Raw genomic sequence first — 21,409 nt, forward strand, 5'->3', positions numbered from 1 at the left:
TGGCAGGCAGTCTAGATCACTGGTATAATTAATCACAACCACCATGGTGAGGACAACAACCGCATTTGTGAGTCTGACAGAAACAACAGGAATGCTAATATGTCTGTGCATTGCATCGGTAAGAGAACGTACAGAGCATTCTGTGGTTTGTTCTCTCACCCTTCCAGGTGGACATTGAGCCTTACGCTGGTTTGACTGGCTGTGCCATATGCAAATGTATGTGGTCCCTGCACACTGAATATGCACAGCAGTGTTGACAAGGGATTGTCAAAACATTTCACAGTCAAGGCAACCAAGGGCTGTGGCTGTAGATGAACCTTGCCACCAGGAGTTACAGTTGTCAGTAAAATGTGGAAAAAGGGGAACAGAGATGCAAATTTCACCAGTGTGTTCAATAAATACTATTCTGATTCTGATTCTGATTCTGATGTCACCAGTGTGTTAAAAAAAACTCTGCTCCATATCACTGAAAATCTAGAATATGTTTTAAGAATAAAAACAGTAGCCAAATCTTAAAAATACAGACAATGGTCTTTACTACTAGCCTATAAGTTTTCAGTGTACTGAATCTTGCTCTCTTTTGAGTATGGGCTAACGTGTCTTGCCATGTGTCAAATTCATTTGACGAGCAAATTAGATGTTCCACATATAGGCTACCACATATACCTTGTTTACCTACAATCGCCAAACATACACTGCGATTTTACCAGAGCTGATTTCAGTTGACGACGACATTATCAACAGCGACTCATTTCAGATAGACTCTTAAGGGTGATGCGCTTCATCCAATCCCCTGAGTTCAGAACGTGGGAGGTGCCCACCTCATGCCACTGCGAGCTCAGGGGCTATGTCGATATGATGAATGCACCACCGGCACCGGATAGTACAATGTTTCCTGCTTAGTATTGCCTTGGATTGGTTTACAGCGCGGTAGTTGTTTAGTGCTGAGTCCCAGCTGAGAGGTTCGGTCCATTATATCTCTACCGCTTGGACAACCCAGAAGGGTCTCTTCCGCTTGAATGATCGGTTCAGTGAGAGCTTCGCAAAGACACTGCTCCTGTACAAGCACTGGTCTAAGGAGGAGAGTCCAACTGATGTATTATAGTAAGTGCGTCTTTACTTTACAGTCGTGGGGCGCTCCATGTTTCGAATCTGTCCTCACTTTGGCTGCTTATAACCTACGTATTTTACTTCGAGAGAGACATATGGATGGTGTTAGTAAATCACTGCACGATTTAAATGTTTTGGCTTGCCAGAGACATTATCTCTCACTTTCTCCGGAAAGGGTAGCCTATTTATAGCGCTTTAAAATGTCCCGAAACCCCGCAATTCCTATAACGAACAACCTGCCATTTGGGTACAAAACGATTTAGAGTAAAATCCCACCATGTGGTGCTATTATTATTATGATTATTATTATTGTTATTATTATTATGCCCGTTGTTGCTGGCTATTATCGAGTTGCGTGATATCAGGGATCTTAAGTAGCCCGGCTATTATACGTTGAACACAGGGAAAAGTGGAAGGCTACTCATGCATCACCAAACTGCCTACCATGAAGCTGTCTCTGTGTTGAAGTAGTCTGTATAGCATTTGATCGAAAATCTACCATAACCATTTGTTGGTAAAAGAATAACTTAAATTCAAGTTGTCTTGGATTTTGTAACAGTCACCAAGAACGATACATTGCGGTGCATTTGGCATGGTAAAGTGAGGGCTGATTTACTTAGAGGGTGAGTGAAATTGATCTATGGTGTTATTTGCCCTCGTCTGTGAGACTGTTTGAGAAGTGTCTCGGTTAAAGTGGGGGACTATATGGCGACTCAGATCAGTGCAGATGTTCGCTAATCTTCGGCTCTCACGCGTCCTATGGCATAATCCGCGTGGATTTCATGATTATAGTTGACCACTGGCTGTGAGGACATTCAGGACGTAAATGAGTGCTAGTGCTGTGGAAACAGCAGCAACTCAGCCACAATATTTAGACCTATAATAATAGGAATGACTGGTTTATGTCTTGAAAATGTTTGGTGAAATGTTCTGCTTCTTTGCTTTTCGCTTTATGTCCTCCAAAATTGGAATTCGCGATATTGGACCTAAAACCCAATTTCACCAGTGGGATGGGTTTGGCTAATGCCTACATCTGTCCCTGTGCCACAGCCAGTTCAGTAGTCTGTGCAACTCTCTTTATCATGTCGGAATGGTGGCCAAGCATTCACTTGAAATCACTGTTGTGAGAGGTTTCATCAAAACCCAAATCTGATGTTTATTACATTTTAGTTTGGCCTCTGAAATGCTTGGTTTAGACACCTCAAATGGTCTACGACTGCAAAAAGATCTCTGATATGATAGGATGGGCATTTGTATAGGTTCTGACTGGATAGACCTGCTGTATCTTGTATCCAAGAATAAGTTCTTGTGTAATTTTGCCAACAGAGAACTGTGAAATGGTTCTAGAAAACACAAGCACCACAGAGAGATGACATACGTGTGATTGCATAAATTATTGTTATGACTCCATAATTCATTGTTAGATTAGGCTTTACACATGTAACTATTAAACACCTGTGTGACTTAAAGTCTCTATGATAAGTGTGTGGTGAACCTTACGCCGTGACCTCCGGGTACATTTGGTAGGCAGGGATGGCAGTTGTCATGCAAATACTGCAAACCAAGGAACAGGAGGGGAAAAAAATTCATGTCTGATGGTAAGCGTGCTGCAACCTACCAGTCTGTCAGAAGTGATGTAGTGCAAAAGTGACATTAAAAAGGTTCTGGGCTAGTTACATTTAGAGACATGTCATAAAAATTTCATTGGATGGGTTCTGCTGGTAGACGTTCTGAGAAAATGTAGCATCACGGGCATTTCTGTTTCACTTTCACCATTTTTTTTTCTCGTCCTCCTCATGCTCTGTCGAAGAAAACATGCAAAAAAAATATATGTGGAGAGGGAGAAATCTCCTAATCATTTTGCACCCATTTGCATCTGGTATAGGCTGTGTGACAGCTGAAGGGAAATAAATGAAGTGGTTTTTTTTAAGGTGTGCTGTTGCACCACAGCAGGCTTTATAACACAGACAGAAAAACTCCATAGTTTCTTTCAGCACAGAAACAGTCACTGCATGGTGACAGAAAAATCCGCTAGCAGCAGCTTTTATTTCCTGGAGCAGCAGCAGTTGTGGCAAGGATGGCGGGGATGATTTATCAGTGACTTTTTACCAGTGACTTTTTAAACTTTTTTTAGCATTATTATTATTGTAAAACAAAAGAGCGTTTTTCTCCCTGGATTTCTTACGGCTGTGTGTGTGTGTTTGTATGTGTGTGTGTGTGTGTGTGTGTGTGTGTGTGTGTGTGTGTGAGTGTGTGTGTGTGTGTGTGTGTGTGTGACAGAAGTTCAGATGCGACAAATGAAACTTTTTATGAAGTTAAGTATCAGTTAAAATATTCCTCACTCTCAAAAAAGCTTGAGTCCAAGTTGCTTTATTATTTTCCTTTTCAAAATTGTTATTAGTAGTAATATCTCATGGCACTAGAACTAGTACTCCAAGTACATACTGTCATGTCTCTAGAACCTAAAATGCTAAAAGAAAAACCCCGGGTACACACTTACTAAAGGACTCACAGGTACACACTTACTAAAACAGCATGAAGTTTTACTCCACTCAAAAACATGAAATGGTTGACAGCAGCACCCACAACCCATGTCTTTTTTTGTGATGGAGAAAGCCCTCTTAAGCTGCATAAAGGCATTGTGGTAGCTCACCATAGTTGAGCGCCATTGAGCGCAAATGCCAGAGGGATCAAGTGTTGATAAAGTACCTTGCCAGAAGAAGCCTGCCTTTAAAACGTATCTCGTGTTTCCCATAGACAGCATGTAGTTTGCCACATTTAGATTTGTTGAATTTGTCATTTTTATTTTGAACTTATGTTCAAGAAGAAGCCATGTAAGTAGCATGTAACTTAAGCACAATTGCCTTACATAAAAGTCAACCAAAAGCAGCTGGTGGGGGTAGGGATTTAAAAAATGATAGAAGAACAGCTCCTACTCAACCCCTTCCAGTGATTGCAGGAAAACCATGCACCACATCTGTCATGTACTCTGTGTGTGAGAGAGAAGTGGTCTTAAGTATAAATAGCCCTGAAATGATGTTAACAGGCAACCACCCTAAAATCTCAGGTAGAGGTCCTTCCGCTGAGATTTTGTGTGTCTCTGTGAATTAAACGAACACGCAGTATGAAGCGGCCACACAAGGAGTGCTCTAACCAACGGTTTAATCGGCATCATCTGGCTGGGATGTGCTGTCTGTTAAGTGCTACTAACACTCTAAAATATGACCTCATGACTTAAAGCTGCATATTTTCAAACTTTATCAGCAACCCATCTGATTGGTGTCATCTTGATATTACTAATGATACTGTGTCATTTCTGATTATCTGTGTTGTTTTTGTCATACTTCATACAATTATGTAATTTTAAAGATATAATGAACAGTCTGGGACGTTTGTATTTTATTTATGTTGGAAATGTTTTTATACATTCAATTATGATGGTTGAGGTTGATTTTCTATGGGCATTTCCAAAATGTTGTTTAGTTACATGTGGGCAGCGACTGAGCAGTTAGGCAGGCAGACACAAGCAGGCAATACACATTTAACAATTAACCCTTGTGCAATCTTATTTTTGGTGCCTTTTCAACTCCCACGTTTTAACTGTTTTTCACGATATTGATTCCATTGACACAATAACTGGGCCATCCTAATGCTTTGTAGTGTGCTTATACTCAGCTTATTGATATGTCCACTGGTTTTGTTTTAATTGCCGTTCTTAATTTCATTGATCATTTTCATTGATCATTTTCCAATTTGAAATGAAGATGGGGGGGGGGGGGGTGCTGCAAGTCATGTGTGTTGGTGGTGTAGTGGTTAGTATTGCTGCGTTCTAAGCAGTTGATCTTAGTTTGATTCCTGGGCACGACACCCTAGTAAGTAAGGTTCGTAAATTCTCAACCTATAATAGCATGTTGAGAATTAGCATTTTGTCTGATTCAATGGTCAATGGTAAGTCTCTACTGGAATGCTCAGGATGTGCATTTCGAAAGCAGCAAGTTTCTGTTGTTGTGAACATTCAGCCAACTGCATGCTTAAAAAACAGTGTTTGACTAGACACCAACAACCATTCGTATAACACCAGTAATCGGATGGTACGTATAATTAGTTTGTTACAGATCAGGGTGCTGTGAATATTTTCACATGGTGTTTTGTAAGAAGAGAATGAACTTTCATGTTTGACCTAATGTTACTGCAGAGTTGGATTGGTCTGTCTTTATCATCTTGTCGCAAGTTGTGTAGTTTGACACGTTTCTGAAAGGCTGCAAGTTCCTGTCATTGGAAACATTCAACCAACTGCATGGTTAAAAAAACAACATTTAACACCATGTTTTGTAGGGATTTGTGATTTGTTGTAAGCTTGCAATCAAACACAAGCTGGCTTTTGTCTCATGAACCAACACAAAAATAAATCCGCTGAAAACCTTGCCAATAACTCCATGAATTTCTGTGCTATGAAATTTATAACATCTAACTGCAGAAACATTTAACTGCTTCCTTTCAAATGTAAGAATGTGCTCTGTGCTCTGAAAATTGTTATGGATTACAAAGACATGGAAAAAGCATGCAATGACTGATGATCTTAGAATATAATATGGTTAGGATATACATTATCCTATTTCAAAAGGTGTGATAATATTATGAAAGAAACATTAAGAAACCAATGGCTGGTGGTTTTGTTATGTGTGTCTCTGCCAACTCTGTCTAACTGGCGCAGTTTCCCTGTAATGATACTCCATTCATTGCTCATCTGTCTTCAAACCACATGTGCACAGATACTGTGTTTAATAGAATATACAAGAATACAGCAACAGATTGCTCTCATACCTACATAAAATGTGTTGATTAACAAAAATCTGTATTTTGGAGAAACAGAGAATGTACAATTATGTATCTGTGCACCCCTGTTCAACTGGCACACTGTTTTACCAGTAATACTATTGTCATACTGTCATTTTCATGTATCAACAGAATACACACATGCACACACATCTACAAGAATACACCAACAGATAGCCCTGAAGCCTTCATAAAATGCATGTATTATTTAATTAATATCAGTTGGTCTTAAGACTCAAAGGATACAAATGGTTATGGGGATGCTTTTGTCCAAAGTGACCTACAAAATATTCACAACATCCAAAGCGTTATACTTACAACACTACTGTGTATCAGATCATAGTCAAATTAACAATAACAATAACTATGATAATATAAAAAAATTGTACCATGGCTGTCACTTGATCGGAAAGCACTAGGTAGGTCATTCCACCACTGAGGGCCCACTTATGAAAACAGGGTTTCCACGGTCACGGAAATCCTAGAAAAGTCATGCAATTAAGTACATTTACTGAAATTTGATTTTGTTTTACAGTGTTTCCCCTATGCTTTCAACAGCAGACACACTGCTGCTACTGAAATTTCACATGATTTGTTATTCGTATTCTTATCTTATCCTAGGTCTAATCTATGGGGCAGATGACCAACACCAGTCAGAAGTTCAGTCATTGAGTAGGCCTACTGGATAAGACGTGGTGCAGTGGGGTTTTTTAAAGACGGAGATATTAATATTGAGTCTAAACGGTTCTCTGTGGGTTTCAATATCCAAATCTGACAAAACTCAATGCTCAATGCTTGTACAGGGTTATCCACATCCACTATACCCCGATATAGACAAAATGAACATTTTCTCAATTATATTAGCATACTACTTTAAAGGCTAGCCTAAAAAGTTAAATCCAGACCTAGCGTTAGCATCTGATCTGATCTGTCATCCATCAGTGTGTTGAGAATGAAATGTTGCCAAGTTTATTTACCACATGTTGCAGTCCTGAAATAAACATTTGAACAGCTCAGTTTGGGTTGATGAAAAAAATGATGGACTTGCCTGAATCACGTTCATGTCACATCTCAACATGGCAGTACACCATTAATCAGTATAGGCCTACGTCATCGTACTCTACTTTTCTTTTTGCGTGAATATAAAATAAAAACTCACAGTGCATAGTAACCTACTCAAAAGTACACAAATAAATAAAACTAATAATGATTTTAAATAACACTTGTCTGTACATATTAGTCTATTTAGAATACAAATTCTAGGTTAACATAATCATATTATATAAACATAATATGCATTGATGAAAATATTACTTCTAATAAAGTAAAATATATTCTAGTAAAGAAAAGTGGAGTCGTGTCCGCTCACACAACTGCACTGCTGCTGAAAACAAATCATAGGGGAAACACTGATGTATGTAGGTCTAATGAAATTAATTATATTATTGTACTTTTCTGTGGATAATATTTCGTTGTGCAAATGCCTGCAGCGTGATTCAGTTTCCACTTTGGGTTGACCTAGCCTATTAGAAAAGGAATGGTGAAGGTTGTTGTTTCATTTTGTGTACATGTAGGTTGTAAAAGGTCATGGGAATTGTATTAAGTGTCCTTGAAAAGTCATGGAAAGGTTTTGTTGTCAATGAAAATGGCTGGGAACCTTGAGAAAAGAGTCTTGATTGCCATCTCTTGCTGTGGACAGAAGGAAAAGAGGAAACCGACGTTCTTCAGAGGAACAAATTAGTCAAGTTCCTCCTAGATGTCGATAAGGTGCATTGCACACACTGAATGGAGACTATCAACTCATTTTGAAAATTGACTGATTAATAATTGAATAGCAGAGTGTGTGTTGTCTGCCTGTGCCAGAAAGACAGTGGGTCACTGGTGTTGGATAATCGCTGTCCTGCGCCTTGGTGTATGATGCATATTGCTCATCCAACAGGTGAAAGGAGAGTCAAACCATTTTGTTGTATGGCAACATGTTAGCATCCTCATAATTGCATAGATTTCATTATGCAATCTCATCTCACTATCCAAATAGTAGCCTAACACAAAGTGAAACATTAAATGACATAATTTTGCCAGGAATAGCAGGCATCTCATCTCATCTGGGTCATATGTATGTGGACAGTTCCCCTATAGTAGCGGCTCTTTAGGAAAAGGTATCATAGTCAAATATTCATTCAAAGGCTAAAACATTTTTTTATTATGATGATGTGATTAAAGAATGTTAAATAAGAACTACCTCCGCACTATTTTTGTGACATTTTTGTAGTTCATTAGCTCGGCTGTTGTGTCAATGGTGGGGTTCTTAGAAATGTGGAAAAGCTTTTTTTATTAATTTGCTATCATAATGTTTCTCAGCTATTTATAGAGTACAGTATTAGGATCATCAAGAACATTGTTTTTGATATTCTCTTAAAATGTTGCATAATACATAATACATTACATCAGCGCCTACAATTCCATCCATATAGTTCAAGTTATGAAGAGAATATTATTATTCTAAATTACTATGCTACGCCGTGCACCCATAATCACATACTTCTATCATGGGGCTAATTTTTTAATGAAGCTGTGAAAAAATCAAATAAGACACATTATTAGCCTGTGAAGGCTTACAGATCTTAGGAACTATTAACTCCAGTGGAAACAAGCTAGCAAGCAAGAGCAGCTTTTCAGGCAGACTCAAAAAAGGGTCAGCTTTACATTTTATTCGTCTCTCAGATTTGCAGTCCATTAAATCACACAATGAGACCCCAATTCCTGTATCCTTTCTTCGTCGTACCACAAGGGAGGATTATCTTGTTTTACAATTGTTTGTGAATGGAAAATGGTGTTGTCTGACAAAGTGTAGCACCATGAACATAACCACAGTTCAATAGAAGCATTTTATAATTGATAAATAATGCCCTAATGCCATATGACCAAATTTGTCTTTCCATATTAACCTCATTAAGGAAAAGAGAATTCCTGGGAAATTCTTCACTTCTTTTTCTGTCTTTGGTTGAGATTAACAAGAACATTGAATTTATATGGAATGGCAAGGGTATAGGGTAGATATTGAAGTATTGAAGTATATTGAGTTTCTCAGTTCCACATGTGCACTGTAGAAATGTCCTGTTGCGTTTTGAAAGATTAATAAATGTCTCATTCTCAAAGCTTGCATGCAAATAGGAAAATAATCTTGTCTCGGTGTCTCTTTAAGAGATGAAAGAATCACTGCTTCCTCCGTTGTGCAAACAACAGTTCTTCGCATTGTCTTTGCATGATTGACATTCCTCATTCCGACTTAATTAGCAATTGCTTTTGTAAGCTCCCTGAAGTGAAGCTTCCTTGATATGTTATTGTCATGCCAGTATCATTTATGATCATGATTTAATTAGTGGTTATATCAATTAAATATTTCTTCCCTGATTAACATGCAAACAGCATGACAGTTGGACAATGACTGAACTGGCTACATTGTTTATACCGGTAGTTAGATTTGAACAGTCAGCAAAAAAAATCTCTAGATTAAGTTGTATAGTGTACCCAAATTTAAGTGGATTTATTTATGTATTCATGTAGTTAGTTAGTTAGCGGTAATTCATTCCGTAGATTACATTAATTCATTCAGTTGAGTAATTTATTTAAAATGACTTTGGGCTCAAGTATATGTATAAATACAGATATAGAGTGTACTCCCCAGGAACTGAACCAATGTCCTCAACGCCATTAGCAACCAGCTCTACCTTTTGAGATGCACAAACACTTGTGAGGTGCACGACGTATACATAATATATATAAATATACATAACAAGGTCTGTGAAATTTGAATTCCATGGTCCTTGGGTAGGCTTATGCATTATGCTCAAATCCTTATACCTGTCCGGTGATGTCTATTTTAGGGTAAAGATTTGAGTCATAGCTAGTTCAGAGAATGAAGATAGAGGGCGTCTAATTCACAATCTAAAGTTCAGGATTTTGTGAGTACATCTTATGAGTGATAAACCTGCAGTAAAAACATCTAAAGAACTCTGTGAGTAGCAGGGATGCTAATCAGAGCAGCCGGCAAGGTGATTGGTAATCCATAAATCATTGGTGGAGAATATTTTTCAAACATAAAATGATACCTCAAATGATGGACTTCATAATTACGCGTTTGATATGAAAAAAAGGTTCTTTGCTGCATTTAAAATAAACTGAATAGTTAAAAATGCATTAGCGCTGCTGAACATTGAGCTGGCACAGTCATTGATATATATGGCAGATGTTATTTACTTGGTATTACTGAGAAACTCAAGGTCAGTGGGCAATATTTTGCTATGGTAAACAAACTAGTCCTCTACTCAGACGCACCTCCATTGCGCTAGTCACTGACACAGAGTGGGGTCAATTTAAAGGCCTATTGTATGACATAAGTGTGCCTTTATCATACGGTATATTTAATAACAGGACTAACTGTGTGTCCGATTTTAATCACATCATGAGGCGTATGTTTCGCTCAGGAAGGCAGCAATTTAATGAAGCGGTTCGCATTTCCACTCAGACATTTACGGCTTAAAAAATAAATAAAAAAAAATTGATTCTGAACCTCGTTTTGACCTTCCACTGATGTTGAGTCTGTAGCCTGACCTCAGCGAAAGTGTTGCTGAATTCCGTGACCTCATTACATGAGGCTGAATTACCTTGCACTGTTCAAGTTGTGTAGCCGGTGTTGGATTTCATCACAAGAAATAAATTCAGTGCCCATGAAATCCCTGCACAAAGCATGGTTTAAAAGGGTGATGGTGTTAGAAGAAAGGATTTAGTGGTATCAGTGTCTGTGGATGATTGTAGAGCCACATTGTATATAGAGTAGCTCAAATATCTAATTCAGACAAGAAGATTTTTGTGAAGCTCACAAAAAGGGGCCAATGAAACTCCAGGTATTGGGCTGTTTATTGTTCATGTTTAGGTTTTGTCTTTGCACATTTAACTTTACTTTTTCAATTTAACCTTTCCCCCAGTTGGCCTGTATTGAAAACAGAATTATCGAAACTTGAAAGTGCGTTTTAAAAGAATGTTGGCTTAAACGTACAACTTGACAACGATACGTCATATTTATCGCCCACGTGTTGTCAAGGAACAGTTTCTGTCTCTCTTCAATGCATTCATTTCCACAGACTCTGTGTCTGAAATTCACAAGCTTTGGCTTGTTGACAAAGACATGGCACAGTATTTCTGAAGTCTTTTGCACATTTGTTGCTCTACTGGAGAGTTGATTATATGTGTTGTGGTTATATAAAATTCCTGTGTAAAGTGACATGCTGTCTGTAAACTGTGTGTAATGGACTTAAAAAAAACACAAGGTGTTTCACCCGTGAAGGTTACATTAAATGCAGAATGCTTTGTAGCAGAAATAGAAAGGACTTTTGGGTGCTGGGCTTTTCTATGTCATAAGCACAGTGCTCATTCTAGGTCATTACATTTGAGTTGCCACTGTCCCTGCGGTCAGTTCAAACATTGACAAAAGGGAGGTTTTTTTCGTAATTGTGATGAAGTCTTTGCTTTGAACAGCAGCATTAGATGGATTAAGCAGGTTGCTTCTATTCTGTCTAGCCGCTGATTCTTTACATCAGTGGCACATGATCTCATTACTCTGCTCTGGTTTGAGTTTTGAACGTATTCTTTTATACCAGGCAAGACAGGACTATAAGGATTTCAACATTTCATTTTTGTGTTTTACTTTTAGACATTTTATTCACAAATTAAACATATAGGGCTGTATGATGTCCACAATACAGAATTGCAGAATTCAGTAAGCAAGATGGAAATTCAATAGCGTTATCGGCAACATTTTTGACACAGGCACTTCAAAGATGTTGTCAGAGACAGCTAGCCAAAGTTAATAAAACAATAACTTTGTGAATGTCATTTTGTCAACCTCTCACGTTCGGTGGTTTTAAAATAAATGGAGAGTTTGCCACTTTGATGGTATCCCTATGCATTGTGAACCGAACAGGAAATGCGGTCACTCACAGACTCACACAGGAGACCAAAACTGGCCAATGGGACAGCATCTGAATATTCTTAGAATAACCCTAACTTACAATGTACATGTGGCCTATCATAACACAAGTGGCTTACTGACTCAGTACAAGGAAACTGGAATATAATAACCACAAGAGTATACATGTAAGCTATCATAACACAAGTGGCTTACTGACAGTACACGTCTTGTAACCAGAAACTGGAAGGTCATCTCCCTCTAAATACATTTGCAAGTTTTTTCATTCTATAAAATTGAATTGAAAAATGTAATTGTAGTTTTTGGGGTTATACTAGTATTGCTACCCTCCACTCCAAACCCTATTACAACAAAGGTCTGTCACCTAGATGGATAACAAATGTATGTAGCCTATGTCCTGAGTACATTTTTTGTTTGAAACATATGATTTGATAATCAAACTGATGAAACACTGAACCTGGCAAAAAATGAAAACAGATTTCATAGGGCCCTAAACATACATACTCTAGCTTTTCACTTGATTGCGGTAGATATTTAAGCCAATATCATCTTAGAGTAAAGTGTGGTCATTCATTTGTCTTTTTTTTTGCGAGACCTGGCACAATTGTTGCAGTGTGTAACGTGTTTTGGGCTTCTGCATCCCACTCTCATTTGTTTTACAGGAGACCTAATAAGTAGGGAGGGTATGCGGTCTCCATAGTTTATCATTTAATTCACTTTTATGCTGGGTCACAGTCTTACCTGCAAATGAAAGGCTGAAACAGAGATCTAGATTCCTTTGATGAAAAAGCCCCATGGCTCTGTTCTAAATGTGCTAGCTGTCCTTTGACCTTTTGAGGAAATTGAATGCCTCTCACTGTAGAAAAATGCTCTCCAGTATTTTTATCCCTTTAATTTATGAGGTATCATTGTAGTACCTTGTCATTATTGCGCGGTTTTAGCCTGGGCTATTAGGAAGATTGTGAATAGGCTACTCTTGCTACATGGTTTCTTCTTATTTCGCCTGTTCATCTCTACTGTTTTGTGAATAATAGAACACTTGTATCACAACTCATTAAATCATCTGCCTCTATTAACCTTTTCTTTTTTTTTACGAGTGGATGCATGCCATGTTTGTTTTTACATTTGACTAGAGACACTATTAAGGATCTCAACTTATGAAATAATGATACCTGCAAATAATTATGTCAAAGGCCTAGGCCTGCCTGCCATTTTATTGATATTTTAGAGCAGCTCGAACCTGGCAGTGCAAGCTATGTGAAGGGAAGTTGACGTCGGCTTGACAGTTACACATGAATGTATTCATGTCGTGCATATATGCATGCTCTGCATGAAGGCTCGTGTTCATAAAGAGAGACAAACCAAACTGAAAAACACTGGATTCTGTACAGACAGAAAGGCTGCACGCACTGCATCATAGGCTGTACTGGTAGAAATCACTACAATTCTTGTGTGTTTAGCTTATCAGGTTGGGCTTGTTTGCTTCTAGCTTCTGTGAGAGGCGACTCAGATGAAATTCACTGCAAGGCCAGTAATCTGTTTGGTGGGCAAAGGTGTAGTGTAGATTCCTGTGACCAATGAAAGGGATTATCTTGCCAGTAAACATGGTGAGGTGAAGGGCCCCAACTGCTGAATCACTAGTTGTTTCAGAGAGGAGATTAATGCATGGCTGGTGATTTTGAAGTCAGATAAGATATTAAATGTGTTCAGCGCAGACAAATCCAGGCTGGAGATGTCGAGTCTCGACGTCACAGAATAGGAGTCAAGGAGCCATGACAATGTGTTCACTCTTAGGCCAGCTATGCCTTGTTAGTGTAAAAGATAGACATGTTTTGGTCTTGAGTGAACTGAGAGTAAATTTCTTTAATGATTTCTCTGAGTTTTAAAAAAGGATGCAAAAAGAGAATGTTGATGTCTTTCCCTTAATCTGATGACATAGCTCTCCCAGCAATGGTGTTGAAACTGGGAAAAGTTTGACATGTGCATTTGGCGGCATTTGGCTAATGTGCAGCTTCTCACTAATCGACTGCTGTTGCCGTGTTAATGTTTTAAGACTGTTCTCACTCCCCCGAGTCTTGGAGAAAATATCATCAGTTAAAACAGTGAAACTTTGTCTTTGAAGTGTGAACATTATGGTGTGTTGAATCTAGGCTGCTGAATGCCAGAGGCTGTTTATTTAAGCTGTTGTTTACTCATATGTGTTTGACTTGGAGGGCTTGTAATTATGTTATTTTTTTAAAGATTTGCAAAAGGTACCACTTTGATAAGGTTACTGATTGCATGACCCCAGTGTTTAATTATATAAAGCAGGCCTATGAAATTAATGTACATGTTTTTAAAGGAAGACTGTATTTTAGTAGCTTATCATTTATATGTCATGACATGTGTCCTCAGGCTATCAGACTTTCAAATCTAACCATTACTGTCAACTGAACATCCTGTCCTTTATCTAACTTGCTGATTTAAATAGCTGCAGGTCTTGACAGTATCCGACCATGATTTATAAACTGACTAACTGCACAGTATAGCTTAACAAGGAAGTCACAGAAACAAAGTCAAAACAAGGGTTCAAAACAACACCGTCATCAAAAATCTTGCTAAGTTTGTATGAGGGACCTGTTATGTAGATGGCTGTATCTTTTGTCTTTGTGAGGCATTTAAGGATGTTGTCAGTATAACTGTCTCTTACTGTTAAAATGACCTAAGAAGTCAGACAGCCTTTGGCCCTGGTTGTCCTCACGCTGAGGTTGTTATTTTCCTGTGTTTGTGTTATGCAATTTACCTGCAGCCAAATACACTCCAACCTACGCTGACTCATGTGTCTTGTCTACACCCACCAAAAACATTTCAATTAGAACTTGTAACCATCTTTTAATGTAATGTTGCAATATTACCGTTCCAAGGACTCTGTTCATCGATCAGGTTTCAATGTTTTGTCAGATTTTATGTCAGGTGCCTGCAGCTTATTGAGAATTACTTCCCTTGAGCACAATGCACTCTTTTTACTCTGGGTTCTGACTCCATAATGAAAGCCACAGGATATCTGCCTGTCATACAGTACTTTCTTTTTTTTCAGCATTTTGTTTATTGTGATGTTCTTTATCTATCTATGTATTTATTTATGAAGTGGAAAAGTCTCACCTGACTTATACAGTACCTGTCCAATGTGTCAGTAAATGCGCAATAAGGGATTAATGTTGTAGGAGTTTTTTTAAGACTAATTATAAATGCAACCAACATTACAAGAAGGACAACTGATTCCTTTCGGGCACAAATTCATATATTACTAGTGCGCAAAACCAGTCAACAAGTATACACACATACAAGTTTGTGGATAGGGAATCCTGATATGCCACACCAGCATAATAAATTAAACTTCTAACATGTTGGTTATGACATCAGCCTGAGACATTCACATGGCACAATCATCCACTGACTCAACTCAGTGGACATTCATGCTGCAAAATTAATTCTGGACATGTAAATTCAATTAGAAGTGCAGAGCAGTGAAGAATGGTGCTTTCACAAGCATTTTTTAGCACATTGTTGCTCCACTGAGAGTCTATATCATACCCACATACACACACAACATTTTGTTGAACTACCTTGTTTTTAATAACGCAGTAACGGTGTGATTTTTTTTCCATAATTTGGGAAAAAATCTGAAGGATTTAAAGTAAGTGTTCTCCGTGTTCTGCAAGTTATGTTTTTTTTCAATCTGTATTAATAGGCATCTAATTATGTCCAGCTGTGTTATTGTGACACACAATGGTGGACGGACACATGATCTATTCATAGTGAGATTGTATGGCATTTTGAAGTAGTGCACAATACCCAGCATAACATTTTCAAGTTTGCTGTACAAAATATGCGTGTGAGAACTGAGATCTCTGGCTCAAGATTGACCTCACCTGATTGTGCTGAATTTCCTTTTTCTGAAGTGGTAGTAGTATGTGTATTAGGCAGTGTTATAGAACATTTCAAATGGCACCAGAAATCCTTGCGATTATTGATCAGACATCCTGAAGTGACCTTTTTTTTTTAGAGCAATCTCTTATACCACATAACTGCTTCAGTATGATACTTTAGAGAGTGAAAACTGTTCAAATCCCACATCTGCTGTCCAAGGAATAGAGGATTGATTTGTGAGCGTATATATGAAGTTGGCCTGTCAAACATAAAAATAAAGACTGATGGTATCTAAAAATCTCACAATGATCCTAATTTCAATCTCTCTTTGTTTCCAACAGAGTGAAGACCAAAACGAGTGCATAAAAGGAATCCATACGTTTGTAATTGGATGTGAGTCTGCTTTGACCCCACAAAACTGAAGATGATGTTGCTATGGAAACTGCTGGTGCTGCAGTCATTCATGGGGTGCCTCGCAGGTAAAGCATCTTATTAAGAACTTTTGACGCACGCATGCCAGGCTCTCTTTGTGAAGTTTGTGTCCTTATTCATATGTATGTAGGGCAGGTTGCAGGTATGAAAGGTAGGGTTTAAACACGAGAGAACTCAAATGCACGAGCCACAGGCAAGTATTTTGCGATTATATTTTCCTATTATGATACAAATAATGAGGTTGTGCAATTTATTTAATAAAAAAGACGTTTGTTAAAGTAAATAATTGGATCTTAGGGGTGGCACTCTGAAATGGTTGACTGCTGTTAGGTTAATCATTTTGAATATAAATGAAGAGATTGAACTGTAAGATATGAAACTAAGATGAAAAATAATAAATTGAATGCATTGATTGCAAAAAAAAGTGTGAGATTTAATCAAGAAAAGGGGAAAAAAAACCTAAATGACATTGGTTCTCTGGCAAGCTAATACACACATTAACAACTTATCAGCTGAATTTATTATACAGTAAAGGCTGGCTAAATTGAGCAACAAAGATTTGCGCTCTAAGACTTTTGGCTTGTGACAGAAAAATAATACAGTTATGCAGATTGTGTCATACATGTGTGCTTTGAAATAGTTTTTGGTCCATCTTCTGCAAGTATCTATCATCCAGTTCAACTGATCATCCGGTTGTAGAGATATACCGTAACTCATACAGCAGTGCTCAGGATTGTCCGGGAATGGGGGAGGCGCTAACAGAACTAAGAAAGGTCAGGGGTCTGTTGATTTCACTGATAACAGATAACACCCTGCTGAGCCCTTGGACTGAGTATTTCTGAGCATCCCTGAGTATTTCAGGTTTACCCCACTGTCTCCTTGTTGACTCTGGTGTAGTCTATAGTCCTTACGTTAATGTTGGCATGCGCAAGTTTACGTCATATAACAAGGAATCCCAAGTACAATTCTTAATTTGTTAGAATAGTAACAAAATTAAATGTTTGTTTATGTTGTTACTTCAGCAAAATGAGAATTAAATTCTCTCCAGGCCTCTTGTGAAAGCCACACAGTGGCCGACTCTCAGCACACACAGCCATTAGCGCCATTGAAAGAGCAAATAGCGACTCGTGAGAAGTGCACAAAGACTCCCTTTCTCTGTCTTTAAGCGCCTGTGAAAAGAAACACAGGGAGGCTTAGTATCTAATTAATATACAGCAGAGGAACTGGGGATAGGAGTCCGGCCGGACAAAAAAAAAAAAAAAATCTTATCTCGGATTCTGAGAATCATTCCTGCCTTTACAGTAGAGCTGAATGCTGTCTTCATTAATGTCTTCTTTATCCCCTCAGGCTCATTTACATTGATCATGATTTGATGAAGAGGTTTAATTTGTCTTACTTAAAAAATGACAGGGTCACATTAGTACAGTAATTGAAATGGTTTCAAGAGTTTAATCAGACACTATATCCGCATCTGAATTGTTAGAAGGGGAGGCCGATGATGATCATTGGAGACCTACCCCCATGTCCAGTTATAGACAACCTCTACAATCTGCAGCTTTTCAAACTTAAAATAGGAGCCGCTCTATTACAGACATGTATCCCCCTATGGTTGGTCTATTACCAAGAGAGTATTCATTTTCAGATTGGATCCTAGTGTAACATCACGGGCGAATTTTACAGGGAGGGATTAAGCCAGGTCTTGTGCCAAATTGCATGTTGAATGAAGATTCTCTATTATAGTCTATTTCCACCCAGAACAGGTTTTTATCAGTACTTGTTAAGCCCCAGTCACTCTGGCAACCTAAATTAAATCCGTTCTGAAAGTCAGAAGCACTTCAGTTTCATTAACATCCTTGTGCATATTGTATTGAAAAACCATCTTCATCGTCAACTCCAAAACAAAAACAAAATCAGTGCAATGATTAGATGATACTCCCATCTTCACTCTGTTTTGGATAGGGTGTTATCAGTCACAATGGATAAGTGATGCCACTTGTACACTTGTACTGTCCTGTGACTTCATTGCGTAAGCACGGTGTCCTCTGGCTGTATCCCCTAGTCCGTGTAAAGCGCCTCTCGTTAACAATCAGTAAGGCTGAACGCTGCCTCTGGAGCTGAAAGGAAAGGTCGTGCAACCTGCCGAACGCCAGCGAAAAGGAAGGTTAGCCCTCTTGAAAAGGGAGGGATTCACGGGGAGAGGAAAGGCGACTGTAATGATCCCTGTCCTCTAGCAGGCGTGTTCTTTTGTTCTCCCGCAGCACAGTGACAGGCTAGGCTCCTGTTCTCCGCGCACGTCACTCTAACCCTCCCTGTTAGCGGCTGATTACCTCAGAGCCACACTTCCCCCGGACACACACTGAATGCTAATTTTCTTTTTTTCTCTTCTCCTTCCTCTTTCCTGCATGCTGCCTGCTCCTCATCTTGCTCACTGCCTTGCTAAGATTCCTCTCTCTCTTTTGCCTCTTTCTTTCTGGCTGTCTTTCTTCCTTTCTTCCTTCCTCTGGCTGCTGCTCTAACAGGCAGACATGTAGCACATTAATGTTGGGCCCTCTTGCTTATGCAGTCAGCCCTCTCTCGGCAGACATTTTTTTTTTTGTTCTTTCCCTCCCTTTCGGAGTTGTTTGATTTACACACCTGAGACTCTGCCTTCGGAGATAAAAAAAAAGAAAATCGTATCTCTCCCTTGATAGGTTTTGCATTTCACAAAGAAACTAACAAACCCTCTTAAGTCTCAGAACGACGGGGGGAAAAAAACACAAGAAAGCAGAGATTAGGGCGTCAGAGGCGATGGGGAGGTTTTCGGGGGCTAAATGGTGAATAACTTTGCATGTCAACACATGAGCCCAGAGAGGGGTGACCTTGGTGAGGTGAGACGTTAGCATTTTCCCCAGTAGGGTCTCTCTGGAGATCCACCTGTAGAGTGCCAATTGCAGAGCCCAGAGTGTCTGCCCTCGCACAAAGGCGCTCTTGACATTTTGGCGTCAGGCTCGTTCCAGGGCAAGAAAATTAATCAGCCGCTGTCTTTGTGTGCGTCCGGCCTCCCTGAATGATCCTCACCATCGCTGATCAGAGGTTGCTGATTGTGACCTATAGAAAATGGGAGTAATTGCGAAAGGATGCTGGCTTGTTAAAAATATAGAAAATTGCACATCGTGTTTGTTTATTTATTTATGTATTCTTTTAGCTCTCCCTACAGTGTGCCATAGTGCAGCATGTTGCCTGCACTGTAACTGCAAACCATACGCTATGCATTATGAACTGTGTATTTCTGATGTGTAGTGAGCCTAAAGACCGTTATGAAGCCTTGGCTTGAGAATTGAGTTGATTGATTCATCAATGTTTTATATAAAAAATGTGCTATCTGTAACATTAGTTTAGACAGAACGGAAGCATAATAGCATCCATTGGTACCTGGCCTATTTTCTATTATACCCATATTTATGATTTCCTTCTCTTTCCACAATTCAAACAGCAAGGCCAACCAACACCAAAGCCTAGTTATTGTATACCTCGAAAGCATTGGAATTGATTAGTTTGAGATTAGTCACTCCAATGTATAAGCACATCATTATTTTCTATGCGATGCCCATTTTGTGTATTGTGTTTGTTTGTTTTGCCAGGTGACAAAGTAAAGCAGCGGGGTTCTCCAACAGTCATTTGGTGACCTGCGTTATTCATGGCTCGGGAAGCCAAGCAGAGCCCAGTGGGCAGTCGCAAACAGTGCATTTTCATCAGGCTATTTTGTCTTCCATGAGGGTTTTTACGCTCCAAAAAAATATGTTTTCCTCTGACTCAGGCAAGGAATAACAAAACAGCCGAAACACTAGACTAGCGGCTGTCATAGCCTCCAAATAACTGGTGTTAAACATGTATTTTAAGACCATTTCCAGTCTGGTTTCAAAGAGAGGCATTATGCTATGTGTCCTGTGGTACTGATACCTCTCCTAAGCAAGCCAACATGTCAGATCTGCTCATTCTGATTCTGATTTTTCAGTGTTTTTTCCTTGTCTGGGTATACATCTGTAATAGGAATCTTAACTGATTCTGTTCCAGGGAGCCCAGAAAGGGCATTAACTCTGTCTTTCCATTCAAAGCGTTTCCAATAATATCTTATGTGGTGATAGTAAGCAACAGGAAAGCCCAAATGTGAATATCTTACAGTGTTGCTATACTCGTTTAGCTGATATTTGTCCTCTTTGCTCTTGCTTTGGAACTGGGAACTTTGTATAGCTTGGCATGATGGTAACAACAAAAAGCGAGCGTGTTTCTTTTGTAGATGTATGCACAAAGAGATTGTGCTCACATGCAGAAATGTATTTTTGGTCTTGGGAAGGGTGGTTGGTTTGCGGAAAATAAATTGTGTGTCCATTATAGCCCAAAGTAATTTGAAGTGGGATGCCTTTGTGAAGTGGCCCTGAAATTGTCCTCCAGTGTGGCGAGCAGCATAACCATCTCTTTCCCTCTCTCTCTCTCTCTCTCTATCTCTCTCTCTCTCTCTGTCTCTCTCTCTCACTCACACACACACACACACACACACTAGGAGTGATTGATTCGGTTATTAAAGGGACAGCCCTACAGGGTGTGGTCTGTGGACACGCTAGAGTAGGCAAGCGAGACCTTCATTCTCATGGAAGACCAGTGAGCAGAGACAGAGTTTGAGTTAGCCAGAGGATTCCATGCAAACTACTCTCCCCATACATGACACCATGCAAATGTCTGTCGCCCTGAAGCATCCAGAGGTCACATTCAGCTCACTTGCTAGGCTCTTCCCTTAGCGGCAGTTTCAGGGTTTTGTATACTTTTGCGCAACTTTGAAATAGTGAAATAAGCATGACTATAAGAATATAATGTAATTCATCATTATATTATAATCACCATTAGTTACGGACTGACTGAGGCAAAGTATGTGTCCCGCCCTTACTGTCTTTACCTTTGAGTCTAAATGAATGTAAAGCTTAAAGAGAACGTCTTCAGATCAGGAGCAGTGACGTCAAGTTGCAGGGCAGCATGTTTATTCCCAGTGCTACAGCAATAGAAGAAATGTTACTGAATGCCATTTTCTGGCCAAACACAGACAGCATGAGGCAGCATTTGATCCCTGTCTTACTGCCCAATAGCTTCATGATCCAAATA

At 39.1% G+C, this 21,409-nt stretch overlaps 1 protein-coding gene across 1 annotated transcript in view; it reads left to right on the forward strand.

The window, feature by feature from the left end:
• The first annotated feature begins 694 nt into the window (after positions 1 to 694).
• cntn4 (contactin 4) overlaps positions 695 to 21,409 on the forward strand; it is a 97,575-nt gene continuing 76,860 nt past the window's right edge. The window contains exons 1-2 of the mRNA XM_012838633.3: positions 695 to 1,104; positions 16,186 to 16,323. Coding sequence (XP_012694087.2) covers positions 16,269 to 16,323 — 55 coding nt within the window. The 5' untranslated portion in view covers positions 695 to 1,104; positions 16,186 to 16,268. The remainder of the gene's footprint in view (positions 1,105 to 16,185; positions 16,324 to 21,409) is intronic.

Source organism: Clupea harengus, chromosome 5, assembly GCF_900700415.2.
Source record: "Clupea harengus chromosome 5, Ch_v2.0.2, whole genome shotgun sequence".
Taxonomy (NCBI): Eukaryota; Metazoa; Chordata; class Actinopteri; order Clupeiformes; family Clupeidae; genus Clupea; species Clupea harengus.